The 22970-nt window shown below is 36.5% G+C and overlaps 1 protein-coding gene across 2 annotated transcripts in view; it reads right to left on the minus strand.

The window, feature by feature from the left end:
- Positions 1-22378, minus strand: part of LOC106138351 (uncharacterized transporter YutK) — a 37773-nt gene extending 15395 nt beyond the window's left edge. For both annotated transcript variants that reach the window (XM_060952785.1, XM_060952784.1), the window contains exons 1-14: positions 22119-22378; positions 17275-17411; positions 16559-16639; positions 12381-12573; positions 11419-11590; positions 9461-9585; positions 8669-8805; positions 7836-7925; positions 5760-5921; positions 4871-4964; positions 4159-4318; positions 3034-3245; positions 1806-1921; positions 1039-1158 (exon numbers count right to left, since the gene is read on the minus strand). In XM_060952785.1, the coding sequence (XP_060808768.1) occupies positions 1039-1158; positions 1806-1921; positions 3034-3245; positions 4159-4318; positions 4871-4964; positions 5760-5921; positions 7836-7925; positions 8669-8805; positions 9461-9585; positions 11419-11590; positions 12381-12573; positions 16559-16639; positions 17275-17301 (1689 nt within the window). In that variant the 5' untranslated portion in view covers positions 17302-17411; positions 22119-22378. The remainder of the gene's footprint in view (positions 1-1038; positions 1159-1805; positions 1922-3033; positions 3246-4158; positions 4319-4870; positions 4965-5759; positions 5922-7835; positions 7926-8668; positions 8806-9460; positions 9586-11418; positions 11591-12380; positions 12574-16558; positions 16640-17274; positions 17412-22118) is intronic.
- Between the last annotated feature and the right edge of the window lie 592 nt (positions 22379-22970).

Below are 22970 nucleotides of genomic sequence, written 5' to 3' on the forward strand. Positions count from 1 at the left end.
GCTGCGGATTTGGCATCATGCTGGTCGACCGATTCATTTTTTTCTGATTTAACTAAAAGAGGAATCTCACCATAATCCTGGCGCAACTCTTCCTTGGCACCGCGTGGTTTCCGTTTGCGCGATGTAGGGGGAGTGCGAAACATTTTACCAGCCTTTTCCAAATTCGGCTCAAGGACCACAAAATGTAACCGACAGAGGCACTGGTAGAGGCTGGATCAATGTCATTTATTTTTCTTTTCTCATAAAAACATAAAACTATGGCGCCGAACCAAAAAGGTTAGCAGCGTGGCCGTCGCTAACAAGGTGATTAAGGGATAGACTTATAAACTTGGAATACTTACTTTAGGCGATGGGCTAGCAAACTGTCAGTATTTGAATCTCAATTCTATCTATCAGAAAAACAACTGTTGGCTCTGTTTACCCCGCAAAACTGAATATTGCTTTTGTTAGACGTGATTATATGTATGTATTTTATCTTGGTTACACATACATCCAGTTGCCTGAATGTGCAGGTTTCCTCACGATGTTTTCCCTCACCGTAAGAGCATCAGTTAGTATTCAAACTAATGTAGGTACATAACTTTGAAAATAGTCATTGGTATATACATATATGGCCGAGGTGGGATTTGAACCTGTGCTTTTCTGCGCATCACGCATTTTAACCGAGCACTTTACCGATTCCACCACAATCGTTCTTATTAGATAATTAATGCATGCAAATATTATACATCAATTAAACAATAATAATATTATTATACTAGCTGTGCCCGCTACTTCGTTCGCGTGGAATAGTTATTTTGGGCATCATCGAAGCCCTCAAGGATGAATAATTTTCCCCGTTTTTTTTCACATTTTCCATTATTTCTTCGCTCCTAAAAGTTGCAGCGTGATGTTATATAGCCTAAAGCCTTCCTTGATAAATAGTCTATTCAACACAAAATAATTTTTCAATTCGAACCAGTAGTTCCTGAGATTAGCGCGTTCAAACAAACAAACTCTTCAGCTTTATAATATTAGTATATATTTGCGGGTACCCACCGAGGACAGTGGCTCCCTCTGGTCGGGCGCCATGGCGGAAATGGCGCCGATCATAATGGCGGCCGACGCGGGGTTAGTGAACCCGCACAGCGAGTATGTTGCTATTAGCTCCGAACGAGGCTGGAAAATTATTAACGTGAATTTTGTAGCTTTGTGGTTCCGGCTCTTTAGAATAGAACCACATAAAAAGACACCCATGGATGTCGTAAACGGCGACTAAAGTTCCATGTTATACCTTTTAATACCCAAAGAATTGGCTGGAAGAGATTGCTTAGCGATAAGTCCGCCTTTGCTCAACATATTCGTAATGTATGTTTCTACCACACCTATTTAATTTTTTTATAGGCAATAAAAATTATTTGTATTGTAAGGGAAATGCTAATAAACTTGGGATTCTCCCTGTAGGCGATGGGATAGCAACCTGTCACTATTTGAATCTCAATTCCATCAGTTTTCAAGACTGTTGGCTCTATCTATTCCTGTTTTTATACCCTGATAAAGACGTAATTGTATGTACGCTCTACTTACGACTACCACTGTTGTGTAACTTGAACTTACAGTAAATGTAGTTTGTTTAGGTAGTTATAATTAAATATAATTGACGTGACGTCAATAAGTGATACCTTGTATACAATTTTGAAAATAATTCTTTTCTATTTTTATGCTAGAAGCATTATCTACCAGTCAACCATTGGGGTCTGACAGAGAACTTAATGTGGAAAGAGTTAATAGACTTTGGTTCTGGATAAGCTTAAAATGCACCTTACCGATAGTAAACCTTGGTCTTTCATCTCCCCCATCCGCTGGTAGGCTACGAACTCATTGACCACCGTCTTCAAGCCAATCAGAGCGCCGACGTTCTCACACTCCTCCCACGGCACTCCTGAATTTGTTATGGAAGATTTTAAAAAACTGATAATAATATCTCAATTCTTATCTTAAAGCCAAATAGCTTAACATGGGTCAACAGTCTTTTCAAGACTTTTGGCTCTGTCTACCCCACAAGGGATATAGACGTTATTATATGTATGTATGTAAATAACTGATCCAAAAATGCCAAGGCAAGCTTTGATTCTAAGACCACCAGGTTATCACAAAATCTTTTTTCTAGCCTTCAAATTATCACAAATATCAGGTTTTTTTTTAAGATGCTAAGTTGTTTGTCTGGCAATGAATTATTTATTAGATGGGTATAGTGGATGTTACTGTTTGATAAGTTTAGCGTCTCTGCTATTTGATACAGATACCCACCGTCGCTATTTATCTGGAGCTATGTTTTTAGTATCAGGTGCCATTGATCTGCTTTAGTTTTGGGTTTGTGAATATATAATTGAGTATGATATTGGATATTACGAGGCGACTTCGCAACAAATATCAGGTTTACAATGAGCTAGCAGCCCTCTCTCTCTGATCTTTGTGCATTCCCAATTGCAACCTCAACTAAGTGCCGGGACCTTAGGTTAGCTTTCCAACTTTCTTTCCACTATGTCCGGTCTACGACTTCTTCAGTTTCCAGACCATATCATCTTTAACGACGTGTAGTAAGGTTCTTTATGGCGTAGCCCTTCCACCTGGGCCAGACAGAGGCGGCATCCTCTAGCAGCCCTCAACCCTTGCCGAACGTCCACTCCAGAAGCCCTTAGAACTCAGCAGGCCTCCGTAGTAGCCTAGCATTCCTTTGATGAAGATTAAGACACGATAAAGGTCTATTGGTTTTCTCTGGACATAATTACACTTGACCCAGGGCAGTTTTTCAGACTTCTATCTAAACGTGTAGAGTAGATGAAGATGACCAGGCTAACAGGTATTCAGAATCAGATCTATGCAGCTGGATTTGTCCAGCTACACACTTACCCATGAATGACCCAGCAATGATATAAAGATCGTCCCAATCATCCATTCAAGGTCCTTATGACTCAGCAGGTCTCCGCAATAGCCCAGAACGTCCGTTGAAGAAAGCAATGAAGAAGATAAAGTTGATTCAGAAAGACTTACCCATAACCCAGCACAGTGGTATGAAGAACTTGCCAAACATCCACTCCAGATTGAACCCCTCGTAACCCAGCAGACTTCCACAGTAGCCCAGAACACCGTTGATGAACGCTATGAAGGAGATGAAGGCCACTAGGTTGGCGATGATGTTCAGGACTAGAGCTATGCCGTTTGTGGCGCCGCGGGTGGCTGCAGCCAGGACGGATTGGTCTGAACTGAAAGAAAATTGAAAAGTTGAGGAATTAAGATGGCAGTATATTAATATGACGGTAGCTTTAGAAAACAAATAAATTCTTGGAATTTTTTTTCATCCGAATATGAATAACGTAAATTTTGGTTTGATCAAACACCGAATACTTAGTAGGCCTGTCTAGGATAAAAGATTACATGAATAAATAGATGCAGCAGATGGCGGTAGAAGCTGACATAATAATGGCAGACAACAGAAGCGTAGGAGACTCTCCAAAGCCGAAGTAGGAGGTAATTCTACTCCGTCTTAGTCGAGACGGTTTTAGAATGTTCTAGAACGGACCATGATCATGTACCAGCAAGAGAAGCGCAAGAAAAATACCCAAAAGTCGGTCCGAATATTGCAGAAAGACCCTGAATGCAGGCCGTTTTCAACCCACGAAAGTGTACATGTAATACTAATGGAAATTAGGCTTCAGCTATCATCAGAAGTAGGATCTTAGCCACTTTAATTAAGAAGGCCTAAACGAGCGCTTCTTTAATTAGGTAAATCAGAGACCTTCTAGCGAAAAGTCAGCTTGCATTAGGTATACGTAAAAATTCATAGTCTCAGTCTTCCTCTAAAGAAGAGAGTACATACATACATATAGTCACGTCTATATCCCTTACGGGTAGACAGAGCCAATAGTCCCGAAAAGACTGAATGACCACGTTCAGCTGCTCGGCTTCATGATGGAATTGAGATCCAAATATTGACAGGTTGCTAACCCATCGCCTAAAGAAAGGATCACAATTTTATAAGCCTATCCCTTAGTCGCCTTTTACGACATCCATGGGAAAAAGATGGAGTGGTCCTATTCTTTTTTGTATTGGTGCCGGGAACCACACGGCACTGCCGGGAACCACACGGCACAGAAGAGAGTAGTAGTTATATATTACCTGGTGACAGGCTGGATGTTGTCCACAGCAGTGAGCGACCTCTTGGTCTCCGGCATCAGCAGCTTGCAGTAGCATATAGCTGCTGGGGCTGACATCACGCTGGCGGTCACAAGATGCGCAGGAGACGCTCCGAAGCCGATGTAAGCGGCTAGGATCGTGCCTGGAGGTGGATAATTGCGCTGAAAACTTATCTATGTAGTCCTCAATGTTTTTATACTAAACTAACTTTCGCCGAATCTGCTTGCGTAATATGACCTCTTTCATATACCTACCTATAATTAAAAAAAAGAAATGGAAATAAATTTAACACGAGAAATCGTTTTTGTGTAATTTTCGCCCAAAGATAGACCTTCAAGAGTAACACGGGGTTCTTTTATTCTTTAAAATTTTAACGGTAGTAAAATTCTGGTCAGAAATCTATTAATGAAACAGTTAATTTTTTTTTCAATAAAAGTTATAGTATCTCGTAACACACTTGTAAATTGACGTTTGATGAAAATGCTGCAGTGTAGTTTGTTCCGCCGCTTCTTCTACACATGCGCTTTGGAAACGGTAGTAGTTATAATTAGATATAAGGTATGTGACGTCAATAAGTGATACCTTGTATCTAATTTTGAAAATAAATCTATTCTATTCTATTCACAAGTCTCGAACTTACTTCGAGGCTAACTCAATCTGTGTAATTAATTATTTTTTTTATTGTATTTATTACCTGACACGGTAGCGAATCCTGATCCCATGAGCACATGCAACTCTGACGGCGTCAGAATGGGCAGGTACGGTTTAATAAGCAACAAGGATTCCGTCTGAAAAAAAAATCAAGAAATAAATCCGACGCTTATTACTTAAAATGCATGATGTTATAGAGATATTTGACGGGTTTGAATAGGTACCGGTCAGGGCATGATGAGAAAAGAACTTTTTCTGAATTGCCTGGGTTTTGGATGTTTATCTATATTAGTATTTATAATATAACAATGAATCACAAAATGTATTGGTAAGCGCATAACCTGGACCTATTTGGCCATTTTTTTTTAAATTTTCGTTGAAGTCAAGTAAACTAAAAAAATCGAATAATTGCCGGAAAACCCCTAAAAGCAGCCCTTTTCTTTTTCCCATACAAACGTTTTCTGACTAAAACGTAGAGTCAATTTGAGCTTTATTGCTTTCATATAAAGTTCACGCCCTGTGATCAGGGTGACGGTTCTGTTCAGCAGAATTTTTGCCCCGATTATAAAATAGGTGCCGTATGGTTCCCGACACTAATAAAATAAAGAATAGGACCACTCCATCTTGTACCAATGGATGTCGTAAAAGGCAACTATGGAATAGAATAGGATAAACTTGGAATTCTTTTTTAGGCGATGGACTAGCAACCTGTCACTATTTGAATCTCAATTCTATCATCAAGCGAAACAGCTGAACGAGGCCTTTCAGTCTTTACAAGACTGTTGGCTCTGTCTACGCCGTTAGCGATATAGACGCGACTATATGTATGTATGTTAGAAAATAGGTAAGAACAAAAAACTTCTACATTACAAATCTTTTTGACAGAAAGAAGTATGTCGGGAACGGTAGTTTAAAAAAAAATCGTCACTCACATTGCCAAGAAAAACATTCCCCACAGCGATGACGCTCTCGCACACCGTGGTGCCGGTAGCTGTGCGCAACAGCTGGCCCAGCTTCAAGCAGAACCACTGCAGGGCCCCCCAGAAGAACAGCACCTCCACCAGCATGCTGAAGAAGAATATTACCGGGAGGGTCTGCAATCAGCATTTTTAATTTTTTCATTGTTTTTATTCCATTGATGATTATTTTTATTTTAAATTGTATAATTACTAATTTGATCAGGACGTCCTGGTAAAGGGTCAGGTCAAAAGTACCCGAAACCGCCGAGCTTGCATGAAGAGAGTTATGAATGTGGATGAAACGAAGGAAATATGCAGAAATCGTGGCAAGTGGAAAGAGGTAGTCTCTGCCTACCCCTCCGGGAAAGAGGCGTGATTTTATGTATGTATGTATAATAAGTCATTTTTAAATTATTAATTTTGAAATTAATTTATTACAAAACAATTTACATGCCATACTTCTGGCGGAACATGTAAGATCACATATTTTTCTAACACCCATTTGTACCATGTTTCAAGTCAATAATGAATTACGCTTTTTTTCCGTTCCTTCATTCATTCATAAATCAGATTGAAACCAATTTCATATTTTTTATTTGATTTTTAGTCTGAAAGAAGATTAGGTTACGCTTTTTTATCGTTCCTCCTTAACCCTTAACTACCTAGCATATATTTTTGTCACACGACCACCTACCATACGTCTGAGGGACCCCAGAACAAAAAAAAATTTTTTTGTTAAATATTAAGTAAAGGTATAAACTTGAATAAAAATTATGTTTGGTGCATTATTATTCTCTTCATTAAAAAAAATAGGAACATGAAAATAAACAACATATTTTTTTAACTTCAATAGTTGGCAATATCTCTTATTTACGGTTAACTTTCTAACTGTTCTAGAAAATTACATCCACAAAACATATTTAAAGTAATAGGCGATTATTCTTATATTTTTTTTCTAATTCAATTAACAAGGAATTAAAAAAAAAAACTCTCAATAAAATAATTAATTTAACAAAATTGCAGACGCCAAATTTAGAGCTTTTCGCGACAATTAGAACAAATTTTATTTGAGCATTCAAGGCAAATGGACGCTTTGCATTCGAAACACATGTATTGTGTTTTGCGTTTCTTTTTGCATTCATAAGTAGAACAATTGTAACGACCTGATAATCTCTCTTCAGCAGTGCTGATGCATGGAACAGCTGCTGGAGGGGTCACGCTGATCTGGAGTATGCATTGTATGCTAACACGTATATCTCGTTGCAATTTCACGTGCCATATGCGGTCTTATTAGCTGTTCAGCAAGTTTCTTCAAAAACTTGAACCTGCTTTCAATCTTTTGTCCTAGTGTCTGCACAGACAGGTCCAAAACATAGCAATTTGAGGCAAGAAATATCAAGTAATCTGTACAATATTGCCAATGGCCACCTACGACAGCGACGACTAATTCGAGCACCTTTGGTCTAGTAGATACCCTCCAATTTTGGTTTGGTTATAAAATAATATGATCTCCGGTTTCTTCGTCACTTCGTTGACACCTGAAGAATGGTGCATGCTTGAAACAGTGATGACTGCCTTATTTTGTTTTGGCACATATGACACTCGGAGTCAGACGCACAACTTTCTTCTGGGACGTGACTAGTTTCGACCGGCTCCACATCGCTGCATTCGTCATTTGGTATTTTTTCATCGTCTGATAAATTATTTTCCAACCACCACTCAATTACAGCGTCCCTAAGAAACTATAACTAAAACTAAAAATAAATATACATAACAAAAAAAAAACACGTAACCTCCTAACAGGGGTCTGTCAGACCTACACTGGTATTTAACTACTCACCTGAGACAAACGCGCACACTTCTAATCTTGACGAGCCGTTATGTGGTATTCAGGGGCGCAGGGAAAAGGTACAGGAATGAACGAGTCGATACAACACTCCGGCGCAAAAATATTCACAATAATAATATCAACAGGATCTGTGAGACGTATTGTAGGTGGTTAAGGGTTAAGATAAAAGAAAAAATTAAACAAAAAAAGTAACTACTTACGCTGAATGCGAACACTTGTTCCTCTCTGACCAGGAGATGTCCAAAGGTGAAGTTGGCTCCGTCTATCCCGTAAGACAAGAACGTGGCTACCTGAAACAGGACACGTAGGAAAATTTAAAAAAAAAATAACGGCAATTATATTAGGATATATTCTTTTTTACCTGATAATGTTTTTGGTTTTACGAAGACCAAGAATTATATAATTATGATGACCAATAACTTTTAATTAATCCACTATTCCTTACTAACCTTATACACATTATATAAATATATACTTAAATAAATTTAATAATTTAAAAATAATTACACAGATTGAGTTAGCCTCGAAGTAAGTTTAAGACTTGTGTTACGAGATACTTATCTAACGATTCTATAGTAAATAAATATATAGATAAACATCCAAGACCTAAGGCGATTAGAAAAAGTTCTTTTTCCATCACGACCTGATCAGGGATGGAACCCAGGACCTTTAGGTTCAGGGGCGATAATCTAAGGCGCAAAGCACACTGATCTGACATTTATTTTTTTATTCGAATACCGTATCAAGTTTGAAATATTCGGTAGTAAAAAGTCTTAATTTGAACACACTTCATCAGACGTGCAAAGCGCGCCATTTCAGCGCCCGCGCCCGGTTGCAGTCAGTACGGCGTCTTCTAGAGAAGAAAATAAAAATGCGAGCGAGAGCGTCTTCTTCTTCTTCGGACGACGACATATTACCTCGATATCTGGTATCAGACAATCCTGAAAACCCTTCGCTCCATGCCTTTTATAGTCATGCCTGTGCGCCTAACAACTGCGTAAAACTTTCGTAATTAACTTTCGGTTATTATTACCTTATCAGAAAAGCATTGCAGCGCCAGCCGGCCGCTGTCCCACCTGATGAAGAGCAGCCCGAACACGAACTGTATGAGCAGGCCCGTGATCACCGTCCGCCATTTTATGCGCCCCGGGCTCGACGAGAACACGAACCCTGGGTCAGGGCCACACTTGGAAATTAAACTTATTGACGTCACATCACTTAAATCTAATTATAACTACTGCCGCTTCCAAAGCGCACGTGTAGAAGAAGCGGCGGAACAAATGGTATAAGATATCTCGGATAAGGACAAATTACACAGATTGAGTTAGCCTCGAAGTAAGTTCGAGACTTGTGTTACGAGATACTAACTCAACGATACTAGGTATATTTTATAATTGACTAGCGACCCGCCCCGGCTTCGCACGGGTGCAAAATTATAAATGTTATTATACATAAAAACCTTCCTCTTGAATCACTCTACCTGTTACAAAAAACCGCATCAAAATCCGTTGCGTAATTTTAAAGATTTAAGCATACAGACAAACAGACTAAAAAAGCGACTTTGTTTTATACTATGTAGTGATGCTATGCAGGGACTGTACAATTGATAAATTAAATTTTAGTTTGTAGTCCTATCTTTTTTCCTTATTTTTATAAGTAGTTTTAGTTTTATAAGTAGTTTAATTTGATTTAATTGTAATCTCTATTATTGTTACTAAAATAAATATTTTATAATAAATAATTATATATGTAAATAAACATCCAAGACCCAGGCCAATGTGTCAATCCGTCACTGTGTGTAAGTAGATACATTTAAATAACTTACCCAACAACAACAGTATTCCAAGTCCTAATAAAGAAATCAGACGTTCCGGCGAGCCTTGGGTGTCGAAGTAGAGGAAAACTCCGATACCAGCCAACAGACCAATGCTGAAGACCCATCTGAACCAACTGGGGACAGTCACGAGAAGAATTTTTTTATAAAAAATGAGAAGATTTTTAAGAGAGAGATGGAGTGGTCCTATTTTCTATTGGTGTCGGGAACCACACGGCACATAGAAAAATTGATGTCACTTTGCAATGGATGTCGTAAAGGGCGACTAAGGGATAGGCTTATAAACTTGGAATTCTTATTTTAGGCGATGGGCTAGCAACCTGGCACTATTTGAATCTCAATAGGCTATTTGACAAAGTTCTAAAAACTATCTTAGGGTATTTATTTGTTTATAAGGAGCCCTACAAAAATACTTTTCTGCCTTTATTACAGCTTTTTTATTAAAAAATCGAAAAAGAAAATAAAATATTCAAATAGGCCGCCAAAACGCGACTTTTAGCAATATGGCGGCCATGGCATGCAGTGACGTAAATTTCGTGTAAATATCATACAAAGCTTGTTGGTGTTTCGAAAAGTTTTGATTTTCTCTTGTTTTATTTAACTTGTGCCACGTCATATGTGTGAAAATTATTAAAATAAGTTCCTATAAATGTTGTGCAGTTCCTCAATGCACTAATACAACACTAAAATCTCCTACGAAACTGTTTTTTTTCTATGCCGATGGATTTGAATATTCGCAAGAAGTGGTTTCAGATCATGATCTAAGATCAGTGGTTACCAAGATATACTTACATTGATGTTTTCACATTCTTCAGTTCGGCAGCATAGAAATCTGGATTGTCTTTGAAGAAGACAATCCAGATTTCTTCTTCCAATCATTATTGCGTCCACTTTTTAGAGGTTTCGACTGTCAGCTTTCGCGGAATTGGTTTCCATTATTAAATACCTATGTTATCTGAGTAATCCTGAGCGATCAAACACTTATAAAATCTTGAAAAATAATAGCGAACACTAAGGAACGGTACGATCCACAGTCTGTTTATGGATAATTGACGTCATAATAGAAATAGCCAATCACATTCGTTTTTAGTCACGTGACAGCTGCATATAAAAACCTAATTTTCTGAGACGGATTTTGTTTAAATAATGCAATATTTTTATCTCGCGTTATTACAAATCGCTCCAAAAAAATAATATTAAGACTGATGACATAAAAGAAATGTATATTTTTAATACAGTCAAATAGCCTATTATATCATTCAGCCAAAAAGCCAATGGCCAATCAGTCTTCTCGACACTGTTGCCTCTGTTTACCCCGTAAGGGATATAGACGTGATAGAAGCACATTCATCTAATGTGCAAACTTTCAAACAACTTCGTGCTGGTCTGGTAGCAAAGGAAATTATTAAATTTATATATTATTATATTAATTATTACGTTTATATTGCATAATGTCAATAAGCTATTCAGATCCAGCCCGTCGAATTAAAAGAATCATCCCATAATAAAGATTATTACATTCAAGAGCATTGCACTAATTAATCTAGGGTCCTGGGTGTCTTCCAGGGAATCTTTGCGTCCGGAATGAATTATAGCCCTCAATAATAATATATAATGAAATATAGTAATAGATAGAATAATTTTCCCCGCTGTTTTTCACATTTTCCATTACCTACTTCGCTCCTAAAAGTTGCAGCGTGATGTTTTATAGCCTAAAGCGTTTAACGATAAATGGTTTATTTAACACAAAAATATTTTTTTTATTCGAACCGTTCCGTTCCTGAGATTCAAACAAACAAACTCTTCAGCTTTATAATATTAGTATAGATATGACGTGAAAGGTGACAGCGATAGTTTTTCGCGCGATAAAAATGGCGTCGCGCGTGTCACCACGCTACAGGGGCTGACCAGTAATAAACACAAGAAATACAACCATAAAATATACAAACCCAAATTGCCACAGAAAACTAAGGAACGCCTCGACTTTACTCCAAATTCTTCTTTCGAACCACTTTCCGAAGAACCTTTTGATGATGAGGAAGTAAATGAGGAAGAAGTATATGATGGAGAACAACGCTATGAGACTGCCGAAGCCGTCGCATAGCTCCAAGCCTGGTGATTCTGGAACAAGACATTCTTCCTGTTTAATATTGGTATGATAGTCAGGCAAAAGTCTATTCGTGTAAACATACATACATGTAGTCACGTCTATATCCCCTGCGGGGTAGACAGAGTCATCAGTCTTGAAGAGAGTCGCATTTATAATAGGTATTAGTAGGATTCCTCATAATAGCCTATGTTAACCTGCCCGCCGTTCCATATTATTTAAATTGCGATGCCCAACACGGTTCATATTGTACCTTTTTATAATCAGAAACTGTGACAAACATGTCACTTTATCTATGATACTTTAAAAATAATCTTTGTCTTTATTGTAACTGTCGTAGTTGTGTTTTAACTAAGTATAATAAAACCAATACATTTGGTTTTCCGTTATTATTACAATTTAAACATTAAAGACAAGATTTTTTTCAAAATATCATAGACTAGCTATGCCCGCGACTTCGTCCGCGTGGAATAGTTATTTTGGGCATCATTGAAGCCCTCAAGGATGGATAATTTTCCTCGTTCTTACTTATACCATGTTATCTTCACTCCTTATAGTTGCAGCGTGAAGATAAATAGCCTAAAACCTTCCTCGATAAATGGTCTATTCAACACAAAAAGAATTTTTCAATTCGAACCAGTAGTTCCTGAGATTAGCGCATTCAAACAAACAAACAAACTCTTCAGCTTTATAATATTAATATAGATAGATAGATTCCCACACGAAATCCTATTCAATAAGAAAGCAGAAGAAGGCGGCTTTAACTAAATGAGGAAATTAATCATTCAAAGACAAATTACTCACGCAACTCGTTAGAATAATGGACGTAACAGGCGATGAAGAACGCCCAGGCTCCAAGGTTTAGCAGCACGAGGAAAGCCACCTTCAGCATCACTCGGTACTTGGTGATGAAGTGGCCAGTGGAGGCCTGGGACTTGGACAAGGTTTTGTCCAACCAGCTGGAAGGCTGGTGTTCCAGGTCTTCGAAAACTAACGCCTGGAATCAGGTTGCATGTTATGTTATTACTAGCGATCCGCCCCGGCTTTGCACTGGTATCATTTTAAGATAATAAACCTGCTTTAAAAAACCCCCTCTTTTCAACATTTGAAATAGGAACAAAATCCGTCCGCTATTTTCCGATATTAGTGCATACTTACATACATGCATACAGGGACTTTTTATGGAATGATAGTGAAGTAGTAAAATCAATATTATGTAGCTGTAACCTATTTAGCGATAGTAAGTTTGTTTGTTTGTTACCCCTTCACTCCTTATCCTTGAAACCAATGTTTGCATCACGTATATAAAAAAAAAAGAGTCTGGACTCTGGGAGAAGGACATAGAGTACCTTTCATCCGAGAAAAATTTAAAAAGTGTGCCGTGTGGTTCCCGGCACCAATACAAAAAAGAATGGGACCACTCCATCTCTTTCCCATGGATGTTGTAAGGGATAGGCTTACATACTTGGGATTCTTTTTTAGGCGACGGGTTAGCAACCTGTCACTATTTGAATCTCAATTCTATCTTGAAGCCAAATAGCCGAAGGTGGCCTATCAGTCTTTACAAGACTGTTGGCTCTGTCTACCCCGCAAGGGATATAGACGTGATTATATGTATGTATGTATGTAAAAATTTAAAAATAAAGATGGATTGGCGAAAAATCTTTTAAAGGTGGCGCTAATATCGCGCGGGCGCCGATGTGATGTGCAATGGTTGCGGAGGTTATATGGAAGTCGATTCGTGTAAAAACCTGACTCACCCAATCCAAGGTTCATGGTCAAAGTCATACCCCGGGCTCTTCTCCAGAGTGGTGAGGATGCGACCGGGACTAAACCCAGGAGGAAGAAGACATGACAACTACCTCATTTAAGTATTTATCTAATCTAATAAACCCTCTTGTAACTAATTCGTAAAAAATACATTTTCACATAATTTTTACATTTCACAAAAAACAAGTTACACGTTTTATGTCGTAAAAAACGATTGGTATATAGTTGTTATTTTGAAGGCAAAACTATAAAACTGTGTTATGGCCAATTTACGGCAGGTACAGTCAACAACACATAAAGTTGTGCTGTGGTGGTGTCAAAATTTTTTCAACAAATCAGAAAGATAATTTTGATTCCCGGCACCAATAAAGAAAAGAATAGGACCAGTCCATCTCGTTCCCATGGACGTTGTAAAAGGCGATGCGAAGGACCAAGCATAGGTTTCCTTGGTCCTTCGCACAGGATATCTACTTTGCACAAGTACTGAGCCGCAGGTGAAAACTATTATAACAATATAATTGCAACAAGAACATGCATACATATAATCACGTCTATATATATATATATATATATATATATAGACGTGGCTTAATGATAGAATTGAGATTCAAATAGTGACAGGCTTCTAGCTCGTACCGGTACCGCCTGCATGCAAAGTAGGTACTTAGCATGCAAGCGGATCTTGCATTCCATACTATATATATGCAAAATTTCACAGTCTAACTGTGAAAAGGTAACAAACAAATAAACTGCTTCTATAATATTACTAGCAACTTCGCCAGCGCGAATTTAGCGTCATCTACACGAGTAAATTGAACGTTATCAAAAAAAAAATACATACATACATATGGTCACATCTATATCCCTTCCGGGGTAGACAGAGCCAATAGTCCCGAAAAGACTGTGAATGGCCACGTTCAGCTACTCGGCTTAATGATGGTATTGAGATCCAAATAATGACAGGTTGCTAGCCCATCGCCTAAAAAAGGATCGCAATTTTATAGGCCTATCCCTTAGTCGCCTTTTACGACATCCATGAGAAAGAGATGGAGTGGTCCTATTCTTTTTTGTATTGGTGCCGGGAACCACACGGCACCAATACAAAAAAGCGACGAAATTAGCATCACCTACAAAAAGCAATGATTAAATGCCACGTACAAAAGAATACCTGTTTTGCGCAATTCCCATGGCTAGTTAAGTACTATAGTTTTTACTGGGATGAAAGGCACCCTCCTCCAGACTCATAAAACTATATGTAGATGATATTTCAAGATCATTAATCCGCTGGCCGGATGACATAAAAATACCATGTCTAGATAACATGGGCCTGTAAAACCTTTTTACTACCATTTTACCATTTTACTAGAACTTTTTCTAAAAAACACCAGGAACTATAGAACTATTGTGGATGCGAATAGAACTCTTACAAAAATTTGATATGCTGAAAGTTGTTATGCCAACTCGACCGACATTGATAAAGTTGGGTGAGATTGGAGACGCATATGCGCAATGCCCAGCAGTGGATGAATATATGCCGAAGAAGAAGATATTTCAAGAAGATTAATTTATGAGATAATCCGTGAAGTAGTAACAAACAAACAAATAAACTTACTATCGCGTGTATAATATTTGAATTTCCGATAAGATCCACTTATTCCGATCCCTTTTTATTTTATTGCCTTGTCTGAATCTATCTATACATATAATAAAACAGTAAAAATATATTGTCTTTGCTAGAGGGAAACTTAGAATGCATAATAGAATGCAAAAATGTTTTTTCTTTCTGTCTGTATGTATGATCACGTTTATCTCCGAAAGTACTGAACCGATTTACTTAAAACTTTCACCAATTGCTTTGTTTTAACTCAGAAAAACATTTAAAGTTTGTTTCACCAAACTCGGTTCACTAAAAAAAGTTATCGTCATTTAAATGACAAATAAGTTACGAAATTTAACATTCAAAGTCATTTATCATTGTACGACAGCATTATATCTATCTATAACATATAAAAAGTGAAAATGAGTTTGATAATATCGTGGTTTTGCCGCACATAACATGTATAGGTAATTCTCACGTAAAAAGATTTTTTATTTATTAGTCTACTTTAATTTCGATATCACCGCAGCGGCCTCGATGGTCCAGTGGTTGACGCGTGAGACTATGACGTTGGCGGTCCAAGTTCGTGGCCCAACAAAAAAAAGATACCTATTCATTTTTTTTTAATTTTTTTTTTTTGTTTTGCTTGAGTATTTTATATTAAAAAAAACTGATAATCAAAAAACTACATATAATAAAACGGTGAAAATATTTTGTCTGTACATTTAGTATTTTGACTGAAATGGATAGTGAATAGTTTTTTTTACATTTTTTGTCTGTTTGTCTGTATCTGACTGTATGATCAAGATTCAACTCGAAATTTACGCGGACGAAGTCGTGGGCAACAGCTAGTACTTTATAATGTCATTGACTGTACAACATCTCGGACTTGGAATATATTATCTGGAAATATATACATATGTATATCACTGGAAAATCGTCTTGCAAGTAACTTTCCTTATCACGTATGGGTTATTTACCTAGTTAGAAGTATTTGTCATGACGCAACAAAGAGTATTATCTATCCTTATAGTGGTCATAGACATACATACAAACATAAAACCACGTCTTTACTCTGAGTTAAATTTCAGGGGTAGACAGCGTCTAGTCTCAAAAAGACTGAAGGTTCACACTATATGGTTTAATGATGAAACTGAGTGGTTTTCGTAAAAGGCGACTAAGGGATAGGCTGATAAACTTGGAATTCTTAGGAACGATGGATTGGCGATAGACGAATAATTAGACTTTTTTTTAATGTATCGATCTATTTGGTTTTGAGATAATTTTAATTGTCCTATGCTTCTTTATATAGGTGCCGTGTGATTTCCACCACCAATAAAAAGAATGGACTACACCATCTCATTCCCATGGATGTCATAAAAGGCGACAAAGGAATATGCTTATAAACTTAGGATTCTTTTAGGCGATGGACTAGCAACCTGTCGCTATTTAAATGTCAATTCTATCATTAAGCCAAACAGCTGAACGTGACCTGCAAGTCTTTACAAGACTGTTTTTTTGGCTCTGGCTACCCCGCAGGGGGATATATACCACGTGATTATATGTATGTATGTTTGTAATTTAATTTTTTTACAACTGAATCAGAAATACTCACCCCATTTCCGTTACTTTCTTGTGATGGTTTTAATATTCCATTTGGCTTGTTCACATCGCCCATCTCCAGATGTTGTTCTGACTGTAATAAATATATAAAAAAAGTAGCATACATAAAATTACGCCTATTCCTGTAGGTGTAGGCAGAGACTACATTCATAATTATTTAATATATATTTATAACTATCCTTAGTTATGGATGTGGATGAAGCGAAGGAAATATGCAGAGATCGTGGCAAGGGGAAAGAGGTAGTCTCTGCCTACCCCTCCGAAAAAGAGGCGTGATTTTATGTATGTATGTATGTTATAACTATCCTTACGTACTTCTTTCGATTCATTCACACTCTCTTCGTGATAACTTGGTGGTTTAGGGTATTCTAGACCTGACCTTTTGCCAGGAACGCCGCTGATTTGATCAAGGTACGTTCATCTTGGCGATACCCAAAATCAATGTTTGAAAACGTACTGTTATTTTCATAGTATCATAATACTTATAAGCAGAAAAATTATAACTCTTCTTGTCTCTTTATCAACCTGCTTTCATTAACATAACTTTTTATTGCCCAAAATTCCCGCGGGAACGGAAATTATAAGCATGAAGAGAGTTATGAATGTGGATGAAGCGAACGAAGTGTTCAGGGATCGTGGCAAGTCGAAAGATGTGGTCTCTGCCTACCCCTCCGGGAAAGAGGCGTGATTTATGTATGTTTTAATCACCTTATCTGATTTCCTCGCGTCTTCCATCTTGACTAAAAGGTTTAATTTTAATTTTTCATCATCATATTGTTTTAGTACTAATTTCTTCTATTGGTAGTATTAGTGTGCTTGGAACTGGAGTTTATTCTGGGCTTCATCTGAAACAAATGTTATATTTTAATCAGCTTCAGCAGGGCAGTGGGATTTCTACCTATCACAAGCAAAAATAATTAGATAATGCTATTAGAATTAAGTCCGCCTATTGTACTTTACAAATTGTAATTGTTACAATAAAGAATAAATAAATAAATAAATAAAAAATGCGAAAGTAAGTATAATTGTTTGTTTGTTTGTTATTAATCTCTTTACGCGTTTAATTAGTTTAGCACCACCTGCAAAAAACAAATAATTAAACGCCACCTTACGAAAAGCGACGAATTTAACGCCACCTACTAAAGAATACAGATTTTTCTCAAATCCCACGGGATCTATAGTTTTTACCGGCATGAAAGGTTACAGTATGTCATTTTGCAGACTTTTAATTCTATATCCTACTAATATTATAAATGCGAAAGTTTGTGAGTATGTCAGGTTGTCAGTAAAGATGTTTGTTACTCTTTCACGCAAAAACTACTGAACCTATTATGATTAAATTTGGTAACTGAAGACCCAGAATAACATATAGTCTACTTTTTATCTTGGAGTTCCCGTGGGGTTGATTCCACGCGTCCGAAGTCGCGGGCGGCCCCTCGTAAGTGATATTCAAAAAAAATCATTCAGAAGATATAGATAAGAGGTAATAAACAAATAAACACTCTTTTGCGGAGCCATTAACTCAATTAAATCCCAATAAAACAGCCACAGTTGAAAGTGGCCTTTTCAGTCTTTGCAAAACAGTTGGTTCTGTCTACCCCGCAAAGGTTTTAGACATGACCATAGATAGATAAACACTAAAGTGTTTATCTATCTATGGTCATGTCATGTCATCATGACCTGGTCATGCAATAAATTGCACCATAAGAGTAAAATGAAGTTTGAATCTCAATTCTTTCATTAAGCCAAATAGCTGAACGTGGCCATTCAGTCTTTTCAAGACTGTTGGCTCTGTCTACCCCGCAAGGGATATAGACGTGACCATATGTATAGATATAAGAGTAAAACATACAGAACAGCACCAAAGAGAAAGAGATGGTACAAAGACGGACTTTTCTAATTAACTTTTGGGTATAGTCAAGTCAATGCTTTATTGTTCACTAAAGGAGTACATTACAAATATAAAACAGTAGTACAGTACAAAGACGGGCTTATCCCTAAGTGGGATCTCTTCCAGTCAACCTGACAATAAGAGGATACCTATAATTATGTATGTTTACTTTTAAGTAGCGAGAATTTTAAGCACATGAAACGTTTTTCCTCATCATTATCCTATACCATTAAAAGAGCAATATTTGTATATTATCTGCTTACTGTCACTATTTGCATCTCAATTCTATCATTAAGCCAAATAGCTGAGCGTGTCTACCCCACAAGGGATATAGACGTGACCATATGTATGTATCGGCTTGCATTAAAGTATAAATTATTGGTACACAGCTCTCTTATCCATACGATCAATAGGTTTACTACGTATTTATAATTATTATTAATTATTTACTTATTATAAAATAAATAAATATTTACAACAAATAACACAGATTGAGTTAGCCTCGAAGTAAGTTCGAAACTTGTGTTACGAGATACTAACTAAACGATACTATATTATATAATAAATACTTAGATATATACCTACGTCCAAGACCCAGACCAATCAGAGAATGTTCGTTTCTCATCATGCCCTGACCGGGATTCGAACCCGGGACCTCCGGTGTCACAGACAAGCGTATTACCGCTGCGCCAGAGAGGCCGTAGACTTATTTTTATTAAAAAAAAAAGAAAAGTCATATTCACTTATGTAGGTATAAGGTAGGTAGGCTGCAATTTCTTAAGAGGTTAGGTTGCCTCTATAGAATAAGTAATATATTTATTTGAATTTTATGCAACTAACGTACTGTTTACAGCTGATAAAAAATGTCAAGTTTGTAGACGAGTAAATCAAAGTAGATTTGTGAAATTGTACCTACTTTAATTTACTATGTTACAGTGTTTACATTCCTTAAACCTTGAGTTGAACATGAAGTTTGCATTCGGATTTCCTTGTAAGTACATATACATTTAAGATAAGGTAAAAAAATACACTGGCCGCATCAGTTGCAAACTATTTTGTTATTTCCGTTTTGTATTAATATATATTCAAAGATAAGTATTAAAATTTTATCTTTTAAATAAAATAAATGTGCCGTGTGGCACAAATAAAATAAAGAATAGGGCCACTTTTTCTCTTTCCCATGGATGTCGTAAAAGACGACTAAGGACGACCTTATAAACTTGGGATTGTTCTTTAAGGCGATGGGCTAGCAACCTGTCACTACTTGAATCGCAATTCTATCATCAAGCCAAAAATCTGAACGAGGTCTCGTTCAGTTTTTTGGCTTGAAGATATACTTAATTGATGATCAGTATTTTGTAGACTGTTGGCTTTGTCAACCCCGCAAATGGTAACTATGTTTATGTACCTATGTAAATTTCGTAACTAACTGTAGCCCGAAATCTGACAATCAATAATAAAAAATGCTGACCCCTGAAAAGAGAGAGGATTAAAAAAAAGTTGAATCAAGTTAAACACATTTGCGAAAACCGCATTCAAATCGAAGCAATGGTTTTCGCGTGATGCTAGTACAAACTAGCATACACACTTACGTAACTTTTTAAATTATGGATGGACACAGCATATCGAATGATTATTGTTATTTTTATTGCTTTCCTTTGCCTTATAATGTCGTTGTAAGTGCGCCTTTGTTTTCAAACGACTTCAAACAAATTCTAGTCATTTAAGTATCAGTCATATTGATATCTGAAACATACCTGCTAACGACTGAGTGAATTCTCATTATTTCCCATAATTGTAATGAATATTAATTGTAGTTTTTTTTTCTTTTAGTTCAAATTCAGCCCCGCTCATGGCATTCTTAATATTTTTATTACGACATTTCAAGATTTTTTTTTTACTAGCTGTTACCGCGACTTCGTCCGCTTAAATTTCGAGTTGAATCTACTATTGGTGAAGGTTATAATTAAATCGGTTTAGTACCTTTGGAGATAAGCGTGATCACACAGTCAGATACAGACAGACAAAAATGTAAAAAAAATCTCTATATCTGTTTCAGTCAAAATACTAAATGTTTTATATATTCTCTTTATGTAGTTTATTTTTCTGAGCACATTTATATGATCACTACTTAGTGTAGTCTTCTATAAGTACTGAAAAACCAGTATCTTAATTAAAAAAAATATATATAAAATAATGTTTGGTTGATAACAAAAGTCATTTATTACGACATCATTTATTTCTTAAATTTTTAAAGGTATTTTTTTAAAGATGTATCAAGATTGTTTACAGTTACATAAAGAAATGGACTGAGAGGTTAGTGCCTGATATTGTAGGTATGTAAACGAGAATTTGTATAGAATTGCATTATTGCCAGCGCGTTACGACGAGATGGCGCTGATAAAATCACATAGAAATTCGTGTTTACTTGCTCGACTCGTTTGTTCGAGTAAAATTAGCACTAACCCTTATTCCTAAAGTTGTGAAACCTCGCCAATTGTGAATCGTTCGCTATTTCTTAACTTCATTATTGACTATTTATCTAATTTATTTTTTGATTGTTATTTAATTAATTAAATTTTTTATAACGAAAACATAATACGCAAATGCTCGCAGACGAATTCGCAGGCAACTGCTAATCATCATTGTAAATAAAATATTTTTTTAGTAATTCACCATTTATCAGTACCTAGATATAATTAATCAGCGAAAAAACACGATATTTCTTGTCTTATCATCACACACAAATGTAAGTAGAAATTAAAAAAAAAAACAGGCATATCATCCACTTAAAAAACTTTATAGGTATAACGTAAATTGAAAACTCCGCATACAGGTGACTGGATGTGTAACCATGATACGTGCAATTTATAGGTTAGGTTCCCCGGCAATGGTTGCCGAGGTCAGACCGGAATCGCTTCGTGTAAAAACTGGACTTGGGGGGACCAGGATCATTGTCAAATGCGCAACTCGGACTTCACTCCAGAAATTAAAACCGGAAATTAAAAGGAGGAAGGAATAAAGATGATGTATTAGATCTCGTAGTAATGCGGACTCCTCTCCCGAAATTAAAATCAGGAGGAAGTGATAAAGTTGATGTATTAGATCTCAGGGTAATGTCTCACAACACAAAAAAACAATAAGACCGAATGTTTTGTAACCATTACGTTATTGTTCTTCATGTTAATTATTCAAGTGTTTTATATCTCATTATTGTTCGCAAGTTTTTGTTTTTTAAACAAAACCAAACGTTGGCATCGCGTGACATTCCTTTGCAGCAATTTATTTTCATGACAAATGAATTTTTTTTTTTATACCCGGGACAAATTACACAGATTGAGTTAGCCTCGAAGTTAGTTCGAGACTTGTTTTACGAGAACTTAACTCAATGATACTATATTTTATTAATAAAACTAATATAAATAAACATCCAAGACCCCGGGTAATTGGAAAAACTTCGTTTCTCATCGTGTCCTGGCCGGGATTCGAACCCACAGACATCACACGTCACAGACTAGCGCTCTACCGCTGCGGTACACATACGGTGCCGGGAACCACAATCCTAAACGTGGCCTTAAAATTTTGTGACTGTTGGCTCTGTTTACCCCTGGATAAAAAATTTGTAAATGTATGATCTTTAAGTAAGTAGATAGGTACATACCCTTGACCGTAAAAAAATATTAAAATAGTATCCTTGTTTAATCCTTAACATTCGATATTTCGAAATTCAAATGATTCAAACTATTCGAATAATTATTCGCAACTGCACACACTTGTTTCTAATTTATATTTTTTTTATTGATTCCGAATAGCGATTTCGTTCGTCTTCGATAATTTAAAAAAACAAAATGAACAACACGTTTCGCGCTATCGCGCATGACGACCGCACTGAATGTACGCTATCCTCGAACCAACTTATAAACATTGATATTTCATATTCATTTACAATTTACATGAGACAAGTAATATCTTGGTAAGAGGGGTGTGGTTACAGGTGGCTGCGTCGTAATAAACGTGTTTGAGAGCAGAATTTGCAAAATATAAGGAAAATGTCGATAGAATAGGTTATAGTAATTTTAGTCATAATATTAAACAGAAGATATCTACCTAGGTATGTATATTTTTATTTGAAACGAGTAAACCCATACACAACTAATAGATAAATATAAAAGGTATAGGATTTTTTATTATTAAAATGTAGAAATTTTTAACTAACTTCACCTAAGATTTATCTATAGGATATTGTTTTTTTTTTTCAATATGAATAAAAGGTTTCACTTATTGACGTCACATCACTTTAATCTAATTATATCTACCATACCACTTCCAAAGCGCATGAGTAAAAGAAACGGCGGAACAAACTACACTGCAACATTTTCACCTGACGTCAATTAACAAATACAGATCTCTTAAATCTAAATCGTAGACGAATGCACATTGTCTACATTAAAAAATATATGTTCGTTCCCGCACTCCTCCGAAACGGCTTGACCGATTCTCATGAAATTTTGTG

This window comes from Amyelois transitella, chromosome 29 (genome assembly GCF_032362555.1).
Source record: "Amyelois transitella isolate CPQ chromosome 29, ilAmyTran1.1, whole genome shotgun sequence".
NCBI classification, from domain to species: Eukaryota; Metazoa; Arthropoda; class Insecta; order Lepidoptera; family Pyralidae; genus Amyelois; species Amyelois transitella.